This window comes from Anolis carolinensis, unplaced genomic scaffold (genome assembly GCF_035594765.1).
Source record: "Anolis carolinensis isolate JA03-04 unplaced genomic scaffold, rAnoCar3.1.pri scaffold_11, whole genome shotgun sequence".
Taxonomy (NCBI): domain Eukaryota; kingdom Metazoa; phylum Chordata; class Lepidosauria; order Squamata; family Dactyloidae; genus Anolis; species Anolis carolinensis.
In genome coordinates, this window is record NW_026943822.1 from 826,610 (window position 1) to 840,876 (window position 14,267).

A 14,267-nucleotide genomic window follows, 5' to 3' on the forward strand; every position below is an offset into this window, starting at 1 on the left:
CCGCTGGTCCTGGCCCACTGACCGATCTCCTCCTTCCTTCCTTCCTTTCCTTCCTTCTTCCTTTCCTTCCTTCTTCCTTCACTTCCTTCCTTCCTTCTTTACTTCCTTCCTTTACTTACTTCTTTCCTTCCTTCCTTTACTTCCTTCTTCCTTCCTTTACTTCCTTCCTTCCCTTCCTTCCTTTACTTCTTTCCTTCCTTCGTTTACTTCCTTCCTTCCCTTCCTTCGTTTACTTCCTTTACTTCCTTCCTTCCTTTCCTTCCCCTTCCTTCCTTTACTTCCTTCCTTCGTTTACTTCCTTCCTTCCTTCCTTTACTTCCTTCCTTCCTTCCCTTCCTTCCTTCTGTTGTCGACCGCATTTTAGGGGATCGGGCCCTTAAGGAGAGACCCGATCCGGTCCTGAGAGAACGGACCTTGGCGAAGCCAAAAGGAGAATTACGAGCCGCAATACAACCTGAAGCCGAAATGAAGAAGGTCCGCCAAAGTTGAAGGAAAATCCGCCAAGGAGTCTTTATTGAGCAATTCAGCTGAAGAGGACTCTAGTAGCGATCATTCGGTCTACTAGGGTACCATACAATCAAAATAAAGCCATATTTATACAAAATTTCAGTCTGACAGCCCTTTGAACTTCCCGCCCTGCTCCCCCGCCCGTCTGATCGTTGATAGGCTAGAAGGTTGAACGAGGCGGGCTTTCATTTCCCGCCTTGCTCCGTTGGCCCAATAGGAAGCTGCTTTTTGTCTCTACTCGGGCCAATCACGAAAGAGAAGGCGGGAGTTATCGAAACAATGAGGTGATGGGACAGGAACTAGCGGATTAAGTCCTGCTAGACCGATTTCTAAAGGGTGCTTAATTTATTAATGGCAGCAATCAAGGGTGTCCGGGTTTCTGTCACGTATAGATTTTAGATATGCCTTGGGGTGTCAGAGATGGAAACAAAGATGGGTGGTGATGAGCCATATTGACAGGCTCTGCAGGGCGCCTTCCTGAGGTGTCCTGGTTTTTCCTTTGGGTGAGATATGACAATGTTTGCCTTGGGGCGAATCACCTTTAGGTCAACACTCCGAATTCGGCGACTCAAGCCCTATATTGTCCATGCAATCTGAATTTGATTGGGTTTAGCGGTGGCAGATTATCCTTTTGTTTTTGGGAAGGGAAGCCTGGGTCATAGGAAATGGGATAGGTTCTGGGGTTCAGGTTGAGTTCAAAATATTTCCTATTTGATTTCATGACTTGACAATTATATGAAATAAAATGAAAAATAAAATAAAGTTGGAATATAAACCATGCTGGGAAAAATACATATTTTCCGGGGATCCCAAAGAGTACAGATACATATAGGCAGATAGATAGATTTCATGGAAATAAGAGAATTCATAAAAGTGAGTTACATTGCATAAAGGGGAATCATGAATGGTATAAACAATTGAAAATACTTGATAAGAACGAAGTTCATAACATCTGGAGAACCCAGCATGGAAATTCATAAAAGTGGAGTTTTAGCAGCATGATTTTATAATTCATGAAGTTGTTATCTCTTGCCTCAGAGTGCAGGGATAATCCACAGTAAACTCCAGTAAAAAGTCTCAATCACCTTCTACTATAAATATATGGAACATAGAACATAAAGTCTTGATTTTTGAACTATCTTTTACAAAGTCCTGGGGGGGAGGGTGGTCAACTCGATCACTTCCTTCCTTCCTTCCTTTCCTTCCTTTCCTTCCTTCCTTTACTTCCTCCCTCCCTCCCTCCCTGCCTGGAAGTTCCGTGCCTTTGTGATGTTCTGCAGCATCTCCAACTGAAGCTCACTTCCCTGGATAACCACAGGGAGAGAGGTGGTTGGTTTGTTGGTTGTGGTGGTCTTGTGTGTTGCTGGTCAGGTGCGTTGGTGGTTGCCGGATTTTGCTGGATTCGATCGGATGCCATCCGGTGAGTCTTTCTTTTTGGCTCCTTGTGTGGGGAGGGGCCCAGGGACCCAGGGACCCGAGCAGGGGAGGTCCCCTTGACCCTTGGTCCCCCGAAAATAAGACATCCCCAGCAAATAAGACCTAGCAGAGGTTTTGCTGAAATGCTAAATATAAGGCCTCCCCCGAAAGTAAGACCTAGCCAAGTTCTTGTTTGGAAGCATGCCCGGCGCCTGCCAAACAGAACACCAGAGCATGCAAGATCGGTAAATGTCCGTACCATAGATTGTTGTACATGGAATTAATGGTAGTAACACGAAATTCTTGATGGGATTCAAGAATGTGTCTGGTTATGCTGGTTTGTGATGACAACTACTGTACAGTATATCATAAATGTTCATTTTTTGTTCAACAATAAATGTGAATTCTTCTTCATGAAAAAATAAGACATCTCCTGAAAATAAGACCTAGAGCATCTTTGGGAGCAAAAATTAATATAAGACGCTGTATTATTTTCGGGGAAACTACTGTAATTACTACATAACATTACTGCGTATTGAACTAGTCAATGTTTTCAATATATCATGATTTTTGGTGCTGAATTAGTAAATACAGTAATTACTACATAACATTACTGCGTATTGAACTACTTTTTCTGTCAAATTTGTTGTATAACATGATGTCTTGGTGCTTAATTTGTAAAATCATAACTTAATTTGATATTTAATAGGCTTTCCCTTAATCTCTCCGTATTATCCAACATATTCGCTTATCCAAGGTTCTGCCGGCCCGTTTATGCTGGATAAGCGAGACTCTACTGTACTACATGTTTTATTTATTATTATTATTATTATTATATTATTATTATTATTATGACCCAGCAAACAAGATAGACATGCTGGATTTCGTATCACAAAATCACAAGTCGAACACTTCCCAAGTATATTATTATTATTATTATATTGTTATGACACAGCAAACAAGATAGATATGCTGGAATTTGTATCACAAAATCACAAGTCGAACACTTCCCAAGTGTCTTCTTCTTCTTCTTATTATTATTATATTATTACAAGTCAAACACTTCCCAAGTGTCTTCTTCTTCTTCTTCTTCTTCTTCTTCTTCTTCTTCTTATTATTATTATTATTATTACTACTATTATTATTATGACACAGCAAACAAGATCTATATGCTGGATTTCATATCACAAAACCACAAGTCAAACACTTCCCAAGTGTCTAGGACTGTGTGATGTATTTTCGGATGATGCTGCAGATCCCAGCAGGGTGGCCTTTTGCAGCTGGCAGATCGTGATTTTGTCAATGTCTATTGTTTCCAAACGCCAGCTGAGATCTTTTGGGACGGCACCCAGTGTGCCCATCACCACCGGGACCACCTGCACTCAATTTATTCAATAAATTGTCGCTCTCTGTTTGTTTTGATATTTCCTTTTTAATTTTAATATTGCAAGTCAGCTTATCTTGGAGGCCGTGCTCAACTCCAGCCACGGTGATGTGCTGTCACTCCACCTTCCATGCCGAGGAGCTCCTCCCAATCCTCTCGGTCGATGTCCTTAAGGGCGCCTTTATTACCTCCATGCTAAAAGTGGTACCTATTTATCTACTCACATTTCTGCTTTCGACCCACTAGATGGGCAGTGAGATGAGGCTAATGGCGGGTGCGCACCCCGACCTGGACTCAGACTGCCAACCTTTCGATCGGCAGGGTTTTCCTTCAGCACAGCAGTTTAGCCTGGCCCTTGTTCTATGGAAGTGGCATAACACATGATTTAATGGCTAAGAACTCAACAAGCGCCTGGACCACCTCAAGAGCATCCACCCATACATCCCATTCACCATTGGGAGCCATGGAGAAGAAGAACTCAACAAGCGCCTGGACCACCTCAAGAGCATCCACCCAAACATCCCATTCACCATTGGGAGCCATGGAGAAGAAGAACTCAACAACCGCCTGGACCACCTCAAGAGCATCCACCCATTCATCCCATTCACCATTGGGAGCCATGGAGAAGAAGAACTCAACAAGCGCCTGGACCACCTCAAGAGCATCCACCCATACATCCCGTTCACCATTGGGAGCCATGGAGAAGAAGAACTCAACAAGCGCCTGGACCACCTCAAGAGCATCCACCCATACATCCCATTCACCGTTGGGAGCCATGGAGAAGAAGAACTCAACAAGCGCCTGGACCACCTCAAGAGCATCTACCCATACATCGCATTTACCATTGGGAGCCATGGAGAAGAACTCAAAAAGCGCCTGGACCACCTCAACAACATCTATCCATACATCCCATTTACCATTGGGAGCCATGGAGAAGAAGAACTCAACAAGCGCCTGGACCACCTCAAGAGCATCCACCCATACATCCCGTTCACCATTGGGAGCCATGGAGAAGAAGAACTCAACAAGCGCCTGGACCACCTCAACAACATCTATCCATACATCCCATTTACCATTGGGAGCCATGGAGAAGAAGAACTCAACAAGCGCCTGGACCACCTCAACAACATCTATCCATACATCCCATTTACCATTGGGAGCCATGGAGAAGAAGAACTCAACAAGCGCCTGGACCACCTCAAGAGCATCCACCCATACATCCCATTTACCATTGGGAGCCATGGAGAAGAAGAACTCAAAAAGCGCCTGGACCACCTCAACAACATCTATCCATACATCCCATTTACCATTGGGAGCCATGGAGAAGAAGAACTCAACAAGCGCCTGGACCACCTCAACAACATCTATCCATACATCCCATTTATCATTGGGAGCCATGGAGAAGAAGAACTCAACAAGTGCCTGGACCACCTCAAGAGCATCCACCCAAACATCCCATTCACCATTGGGAGCCATGGAGAAGAAGAACTCAACAAGTGCCTGGACCACCTCAAGAGCATCCACCCATTCATCCCATTCACCATTGGGAGCCATGGAGAAGAAGAACTCAACAAGCGCTGGACCACCTCAAGAGCATCCACCCATACATCCCATTCACCATTGGGAGTCATGGAGAAGAAGAACTCAACAAGCGCCTGGACCACCTCGCATACTTCATAATGTCTTTACAAACCACAACAGACTCCACCACAGACATCGGAAGAGCCGCAAGACCAAGAAGCCCCATGCCTCCACCACAGACATCTCATTTTAATCCTGAGAGCAAATAATGCCATCACATCCGGACCCTTCCCCCAAAATCCATTTCCCCGCCACCTCCTGAAATGTTTGAAAAGAATTCTGCCCCACGCTTCACTTCCTCAGGGTTAGAACCATCGGAGGTAAATTTCAGGCAAAAATGGACATGATCAGAAACAAAGATGACAAGGACCTAACAGAAGCTGAAGAGAACAAGAGAAGGTGGCCAGACTATGCAGAAGATCAGTATAGGAAGGATAATAATATCCAGGATAGCTTTGACGGTGTGGTGAGTGAATTAGAACCAGACATCCCGAGGAGTGAGGTTGAATGGGCCTTAAGAAGCATTGCTAATAACAAGGCAACAGGAGAGGACGGGATCCCAGCTGAGCTGCTTAAAATCTTGGAAGGTGATGCTGTCAAGGTGATGCGTGCCATATGCCAACAAATATGGAAACACAAGGATGGGAAAAAATCAACTTCTAACCCCATACCAAAAAAGGGAAATGCTCAAGAATGCGCACTGTTTCATACAGGCCTGGGCTGTGGCACAAGCTGGTGAGCACCCAACTGCAGCCAGCTGAGACCAATCACTCTGACCAAGAGGTCACGAGTTCGAGGCCAGCTCGGAGCCACAGTCAGAAGAGACCACGGAAGAGGAGACGGGTTCCAGATTGGGAAAGGAGTGCGGACATCAGGGCTGCGTCCTCTCACCCTCCCGATTCAACTTGTACGCAGAACACGTCATGCGACAGGGCTTGAGGAATCCAAGGCTGGAGTTAAAATGGCCGGAAGAAACATGAACAACCTGAGATATGCAGATGATACCACTCTGATGAAAGCTGAAAGCGAGGAGGGCTGAGGAGCATCATAACCAAGGTGGAAGAAAGAAGACAGAGCAAAAGCCGGGCTGCAGTTGAACATCAAGAAGACCAAGATGACGGCAACCAGACTGACTGAGAACTGGTAAACAGAGGGAGAAAACATGGAGACAGTGACAGGCTGTATTTCTAGGTGCGAAGATGATTGCAGACGCAGACTGCAGCCAGGAAATCAGAAGACGTTTCCTTCTTGGGAGGAGAGCAAGGACCAACCTCAATGATGAAATAGTGAAGAGCAGAGAGATCTCACGGGCAATGAAGGATCGCATAGTGACAGCAGTGGAATTCCCCGTAGTAACCTATGGATGCGAAAGAGAGCTGGACCCTGAGGAGCGCTGAGCGAGGGAAGAGAGACGCCTTTGAACGGTGGAGTTGGAGGACAATGCTGAGCGTGCCTTGGACCTTGGCCAGAAGGTCCACCCAGTCCATCCTCCAGGAAAGAAAGCCCAGTGGCTGCTCCCTGGAGGGAAGGATATGAGAGGCAAAGATGAAGTCCTTTGGCCACATCGTGAGGAGACAGGAAAGCTTGGAGAAGAGAATGATGCTGGGGAAAAAGGAAGGAAAAAGGAAGAGGAGCCGACCAAGGGCAAAGTGGATGGACGGGATCCTTGAAGGGACTGACTCCACCTTGAAGGAGCTGCGGGCGGCCCCGACCTCCGACGGGGAGCTCTGGCCTGGGCTGGTCCAGGAGGTCACGAGGAGTCGGAAGCGACTGAACGAATCAACAACAACAAAGGTCCCAGAGGAAGTCTTGAGTGGGATGGTTTCACTCCATAGAATGTAATAAAAGTCTTCTAGCAGGAAGGGAAGCCTCCTTGGCCCCTCTGCTAACCCTGCTCTTCTCCTTCTTTTCAGACATCATGCCACGGTGGCTGGCTTGCCTGCGCCGGTCCAGACGTGTGTCTGGAGAGGACAGAGGAAGGGGGGTGGCTGGTCCACCCTCCAAGTGGAGGATCCTGTGGAGGCAAGTAAAGAGCTGCGTCCTCAGCTGTGTCAACAGGAGGCTTGCAGAGAAGATACAAGAGGAGAGCCGGAGGGAGGCCTTCGCAAGACGGAAGGCAAAAAAATGGGGCCACCTCAACAGCAAGTGTCCCTGTTTGGCCACCATTGAAGAAAAGGAGGAGAAGGAGGAGGAAGAGGAGGAGGAAGAGGAGGAGGAGAAGGAGGAGGAAGTCATCGTGGAGGACCTGGAGGAGCCGGCGGAGCCCAGGATCCACGAAAGGAGGAGGAGCGGCCTGGCCAGCCTGCGTCCTCCTCTGGACGTGATCCTGGAGGACCTGGAGGAAGGCGGGCAGGTGGAGCCGGTGGAGCCCAGGATCTTCCAAAGGAGGGGGAGCGGCCTGGCCAGCCTGCGTCCCTCTCCGGAGGTGATCCTGGAAGACCTGGAGGAGGCAGACGGGGGCGTGTAGGCGTCGGGGCGGCGGCGGACCTCTGCCCTTCTTCGTGGCCCCGTGGATCGCTCCGACGGGAGTCTGCTGCGTCTGGACCAGGCCCCCCGGGAACATCTGGGCCCTCCTTGGCTGAGAGTGGCCCGCCCACGCTTCCCAACGGGGAGTGTGGGCGGAGCCCCCTCGGCCAAGGACTGGGCGGGGCTACATCACCCGGGAGACGCAGCAGACGCCCCTTGGCGCGATTCACAGGGACCACGAAGGAGAGCAGAGGTCCGTTGGTACCATCTCCGTCCCTGGCTCCTGCATGTCCTCGTCTATGCAGCACCATCGCAACCTCCTCCGTCTCCACGGCTCGTCCCTGCAGAAACCTCCTCCATGGTCTAGAACATCTCGCCGGCTCCTCCATGGCTGAGCCTACGCCATCGCTCAGCTCATAACATCTCTGGTCCTCCTTTCTGAGGCTCCATCAACTCTGAGGCCCCACCATCCTGGTCCTCCAGCATTTCTGAGGCTCCATCAACTCTGAGGCTCCACCATCCTGGTCCTCCGCCATTTCTGAGGCTCCACCAACTGTGAGACTCCACGATCACTGGGCTTCCACCATTTCTGAGCCTCCACCAACTCTGAGGCCCCACCATCCTGCTCCTCCACCATTTCTGAGGCTCCACCAACTCTGAGCCTCCACCATCCTGGGCCTCAACCATTTTTGATCCTCCACCAACTCTGAGCCTCCACCATCCTGGCCATCAACCATTTCTGAGCGTCCAACATCCTGGGCCTCAACCATTTCTGAGCCTCCACCGACTCTGAGCCTTCGCCATCCTGGGCGTCTACCACTTTGTCTGAGCCTCCACCCCATCTGAAGCTGCAACATTCCTGGGCCTCCACCATCACTGAGCTTCCGCCAGCTTTTAGCCTCCTCCATTGCTGAATCTCTGCCATCACTGGACCTCAACCATTTCTGAGCCTCCACCAACTCTGAGCCTCCACCATCCTGGGCCTCAACCATTTCTGAGCCTCCACCGACTCTGAGCCTCCGCCATCCTGGGCTTCTGCCACTTTGTCTGAGCCTCCACCCCATCTGAAGCTGCAACATTCCTGGGCCTCCACCATCACTGAGCTTCCACCAGCTTTTAGCCTCCTCCATTGCTGAATCTCTGCCATCACTGGACATCAACCATTTCTGAGCCTCCACCAACTCTGAGCCTCCACCATCCTGGGCCTCAACCATTTCTGAGCCTCCACCGACTCTGAGCCTCCACCATCCTGGGCCTCAACCATTTCTGAGCGTCCACCATCCTGGGCCTCAACCATTTCTGAGCCTCCACCGACTCTGAGCCTCCGCCATCCTAGGCTTCTGCCACTTTGTCTGAGCCTCCACCCCATCTGAAGCTGCAACATTCCTGGGCCTCCACCATCACTGAGCTTCCGCCAGCTTTTAGCCTCCTCCATTGCTGAATCTCTGCCATCACTGGACCTCAACCATTTCTGAGCCTCCACCAACTCTGAGCCTCCACCATCCTGGGCCTCAACCATTTCTGAGCCTCCACCGACTCTGAGCCTCCGCCATCCTGGGCTTCTGCCACTTTGTCTGAGCCTCCACCCCATCTGAAGCTGCAACATTCCTGGGCCTCCACCATCACTGAGCTTCCGCCAGCTTTTAGCCTCCTCCATTACTGAACCTCTGCCATCACTGGGCCAAATAATTTCAGAAGAAGGACCGGTTGTTTGCCTGGAACCTTTCTATAGCCTTGAGTTCAATTTTTGGCGACCACTCCTCTCAGGGCTTCAACGGACCCTTGGCCATTGAAGCAGCTCTTCAGGAACTTCTTTGCGCCTGCCTTTTGCCCATCACGTCCTTCAAAAGGTGCTCCGAATGCACTGCTCAGATGCCGGACAGCGACAGCCATGCGAAGGGCCACCTTGTCGGCTCCTGCCACCATTGCCACGTCTTTACGGCACAGACCAGGAACAACAGGGAAGCGAGGAGGCTTTGTTCCCTCCTCCACAAAGAGACCCTTGCTTCTTCGACGTTGACATTCCCCTCGGTAGTCTCTTCAAAAGCTTCAAGTCTTCTAAGACGACCACAAGGAAGCCGGATCCTCCTCCACAGTCGCCCCTGTCGGTGGCAGCGTCAGCGTTTGGCTCCGTGGTCTCAGGACGTTCGGCTGCGCGGATATCGGCCACTCACAGGACTCGCAACAAGACACAAGAACAAGCCACGAGAGTCAAGACAAAGATCCGCCCAGAGGAAAAACGTTCTGACCATATATCAACCATGGACTGCATACGGAGGCTGAAGAAGAGACACAACCTACAAACTATCTATGGACCCACTAAGGAAATCCATCAGATGCTGCATTCAGCAAGGACACGGGGGATCCTCTCCCCTCGGCAGGAGTCTACCGTATCTCTTGCACCTATGGACAAGCCTATAACAGGGACCCCCAAGCACCTATGGTATGCCTTGCACCTATGGACAAGTCTGTAATAGGGACCCCCAAGCGCAGCTGCATTGCCCAGGCGTGAATCAAGGAACGAGGAAGGCTCTGCAGACGAAGCCAACCAGGCAAGTCAGCCAGAGCAGAGCCCCCGAGGAACCAACCTGGACACAGAAGATCATTGGAGAACCAGGGGCAGCTCAACCGCCAGGCCAACCAGGCAGTTGCCATCCTCTTGGGGGCGCCATCGAGGCCCCTCCCGTCTCCTGCGGCCTCCTCCACAAGGTACGGAACCGCTTTTTCTGTTGATTTGTTGCAAAACATGATGTTTTAGTGCTTAATTTGTAAAATATTAATGTAATTTGATGTTGAATAGGCCTTTCCTTAATTTTTTTTAAATTTTAATAATTTTTTAATTATTTATTTTTTAAAAAAGATATTTTAAAGATGTTTTTAAATTGTTAGATTTTAGCCTTTCTTGTAAGCCGCCCCGAGCCCTAGGGGAGTGGCGGCATATAAGTTTAAATAATAAATAAATAAATAAAATAATCTCTCCTTATCAAACATTTTCACTTATCCAACGCTTTTATTTTTCAGTGATCGGTTTGGGAGGGGGTGCCAAAATTCTGTTTGCCTACACTTGAAAAATACCTATGGCTGCCTCTGTGGAGAACGCAGAAATGCTGGACCACTGGGAGAACCACCACGTCCGGCTACACAAGGAGGAAACCATGAGACTGAATGCAGTCTAGCTACCGGTATTAAGGAACTCTAAAATCAGGAGAGTAAGTAAAGGGCAACACTCAGAAAACAGGGGAATTCCAGGCAGGGAACAATCAGGGCCAGTTAACACCTCCCAACAAAGGATTCCCCCAGCCAGGGAGCAGGCAAGCTTGGAAGCTGCAAGGCCATTCAGTGCTGATCAAGGTGGCCAATGGCAACATTCACACTTGCCTCAAACAGAGAAGGGTTCTTTCTTTCTCCCGCCCTGGACATTATTCCACGGATATATAAACCCCACTAGCCTAGTTTCCAACAGAGCTCACAATGAGGGTGAAACATCAGGAGAGAATGCTCCTGGAACATGGCCACAGCCCGGAAAACTCACAGCAACATGATCATAGAATCATAGAATAGTCGGAAGAGACCATCCAGTCCAACCCCATTCTGCCAAGTAGCAGGAAATCTCATTCAAAGCACCCCCGACAGATGGCCATCCAGCCTCTGCTTCAAAGCCTCCAAAGAAGGAGCCTCCACCACAGTCCGGGGCAGAGAGTTCCACTGGTGAACAGCCCTTCTCACTGTGAGGAAGTTCTTCCTGAGGTTCAGGCAGAATCTCCTTTCCTGTAGTTTGAAGCCATTGTTCTGTGTCCTAGTCTAAAAAACAATCCTGCTCCCTCCTCCCTAGGACTTCCCTTCACGCATTTGTACATGGCTATCATGTCTCCTCTCAGCCTTCTCTTCTGCAGGCTAAACATGCCCAGCTCTTTTAGCCGCTCCTCATAGGGCTTGTTCTCCAGACCCTTGATCATCTTAGTTGCCCTCCTCTGGACGCTTTCCAGCTTGTCAACATCTCCCAGAATTGGACCCAGTGTGACTCCAGGTGTGTCCTGACCAAGGCAGAATAGAATAGAGAGGAGCAGGACTTCCCTGGAGCCAGACACTAAGACTCCTCTTGATGAGGCCAGAATCCCGTTGGCTTTTTCTGCAGCCGCATCCCATTGCAGGCTCATGTTCCCCTTCCTCCCCACGAGGACTCCAAGGTCTTTTTCCCGTGTCCTGCTGCCGATCCAGGCCTCGTCCCCCGTCCTGTCTCTTTTCTTTCCATTTTTCCTGCCGAAGGGAAGTCTCTTGCATTTGTCCCTGTTGAACTTGTGTTGTTTTCAGCCCATCTCTCTAGTCTGTCAAGATCGTTGTGAATGCTGCTCCTGTCTCCCGAGTGTCCTTCCAGCCGTGAAAGCCTTCAAGGAAGACACCTCCCGACGGCTCATGGCTCCGAGGTCAGTCCTCAACCCTCGGACTCTAGAGGACCACGTCCGCCCCAGACTCATCCACCGGCAGCTGGAGTGCCCACTCAGCCCTCTCTCCGTCCAAGGCCTGGGGTCTCTCGGCAGAAGCCCCCCAGCACACCGGCTGCCTTGGACCCCTCGCCACCCACAAGGCCCCTTGAGCCTCCGCCTTCTCCAGACAAGGCCACCCTCACATGTCCTGCCTGAATCAACAGGACACGGCTCTTCTCGGCCATGAAGATGTGGAAGTGGTGCCTCCACCGCCTCATCTCACCTCCCGGCAAGAACCACCACCTGGCCTTCTTCCTCACGGGCCCAGAAACACTTCCCACGGGCGGAAACGGCACCTGTTCCACCTCCACAAATGCTCGACCTCTGGGGATGGCCGGCCCTTGCGCTTCTGCCTCTCCGGACAAGGCCCAGCTCCCACTGGACGCAGCCAAGCTCCACGGAATCCGACCGGACTGGAGAGATGCCTTCCTCTACATCCGTGGTCCTCAGCCTGTGGGTCCCCAGGTGTCGAAGGCCAAAACATCTGGGAACGACTGCTCTACGTCTTTCCGCCCATCCCACTGACCCCCAGCGTGGTGGGAAGGATGGCCACACACCTCTCCAAAGGTCACTCCGGACTGACCCAGGCAGCGTGGCCTCCAACTCTGCTCCATCTCACCGTCAGTCGGTACAGAGCCTTGTCAGAGTAATTTACGCAGCAGTAGTTGGATGGAATCAGTGGAATGGAGAACGAAGAGACATCAGAGACGATGGTAAAACTAGATACAAAGTTTTACTGTACAAGACAAACAGACCTGCAGACAATGGACACAGGACTTGACTTTCACTCTACTCAGAACTGAACAGAACTGAACGGATGCAATCCGTAATGCATACACACACTTGTGTCTGGACACTCCCTGGTTCCAGCCACACATCAAGGTCATCACAGCTTCTCAGTAATTAACTCTTTACAGACTATGTTACACGCTGGATGATGCAATCAGTATGCAATACAAACCAAGACACAAATTGCATTTTAACACTAGCAATACACAAATCCCACATTAACAAGCCTTCCCGTCGATACCGAACTTGCTCCTGATACACGACGACCACGTCCCTCCTCCGGATATCGACTCTCTCCGCCTCACTGCTTGACCTCCACACCAACTAGCCTCCCAAAGGCAGCCCATAAACCGTCTTCAAGGCAGCCCATAAACCGTCTTCAAGGCAGCCCAGAAACCATATTTAAGGCAGCCCAGAAACCGTCTTCAATGCAGCCCAGAAACCGTCTTCAAGGCAGCCCAGAAACCGTCTTCAAGGCAGCCCAGAAACCGTCTTCAAGGCAGCCCAGAAACCGTCTTCAAGGCATCCTAGAAACCATCTTCAAGGCAGCCCAGAAACCGTCTTCAAGGCAGCCCATAAACCGTCTTCAAGGCAGCCCAGAAACCGTCTTCAAGGCAGCCCATAAACCATCTTCAAGGCAGCCCATAAACCATCTTCAAGGCAGCCCAGAAACCATCTTCAAGGCAGCCCAGAAACCATCTTCAAGGCAGCCCAGAAACCATCTTCAAGGCAGCCCATAAACCATCTTCAAGGCATCCTAGAAACCATCTTCAAGGCAGCCCAGAAACCATCTTCAAGGCAGCCCATAAACCATCTTCAAGGCAGCCCATAAACCATCTTCAAGGCAGCCCAGAAACCATCTTCAAGGCAGCCCAGAAACCATCTTCAAGGCAGCCCAGAAACCATCTTCAAGGCAGCCCATAAACCATCTTCAAGGCATCCTAGAAACCATCTTCAAGGCATCCTAGAAACCATCTTCAAGGCATCCTAGAAACCATCTTCAAGGCATCCTAGAAACCATCTTCAAGGCATCCTAGAAACCATCTTCAAGGCATCCTAGAAACCATCTTCAAGGCAGCCCAGAAACCATCTTCAAGGCATCCTAGAAACCATCTTCAAGGCATCCTAGAAACCATCTTCAAGGCAGCCCAGAAACCATCTTCAAGGCAGCCCATAAACCATCTTCAAGGCAGCCCATAAACCGTCTTCAAGGCAGCCCAGAAACCATCTTCAAGGCAGCCCATAAACTGTCTTCAAGGCAGCCCAGAAACCGTCTTCAAGGCAGCCCAGAAACCGTCTTCAAGGCAGCCCAGAAACCATCTTCAAGGCAGCCCATAAACAATCTTCAAGGCAGCCCATAAACCGTCTTCAAGGCAGCCCATAAACCATCTTCAAGGCAGCCCATAAACCATCTTCAAGGCAGCCCATAAACTGTCTTCAAGGCAGCCCAGAAACTGTCTTCAAGGCAGCCCAGAAACCATCTTCAAGGCAGCCCATAAACCATCTTCAAGGCAGCCCATAAACCATCTTCAAGGCAGCCCATAAACTGTCTTCAAGGCAGCCCAGAAACCATCTTCAAGGCAGCCCATAAACTGTCTTCAAGGCAGCCCAGAAACCGTCTTCAAGGCAGCCCAGAAACT

At 50.1% G+C, this 14,267-nt stretch overlaps 1 protein-coding gene across 2 annotated transcripts in view; it reads right to left on the bottom strand.

The window, feature by feature from the left end:
* Positions 1 to 485: 485 nt before the first annotated feature.
* The window catches only part of LOC134293937 (uncharacterized), a 45,264-nt gene continuing 31,482 nt past the window's right edge, over positions 486 to 14,267 (bottom strand). Inside the window, exons 1-2 of one of the 2 annotated variants that reach the window (XM_062963152.1) lie at positions 4,894 to 7,250; positions 486 to 4,660 (exon numbers count right to left, since the gene is read on the bottom strand). In XM_062963152.1, coding sequence (XP_062819222.1) covers positions 3,668 to 4,660; positions 4,894 to 4,938 — 1,038 coding nt within the window. In that variant the 5' untranslated portion in view covers positions 4,939 to 7,250 and the 3' untranslated portion in view covers positions 486 to 3,667. Of the gene's footprint in view, positions 7,251 to 14,267 lie in introns of those variants that run through there. The other variant, XM_062963151.1, reaches the window with a different exon arrangement.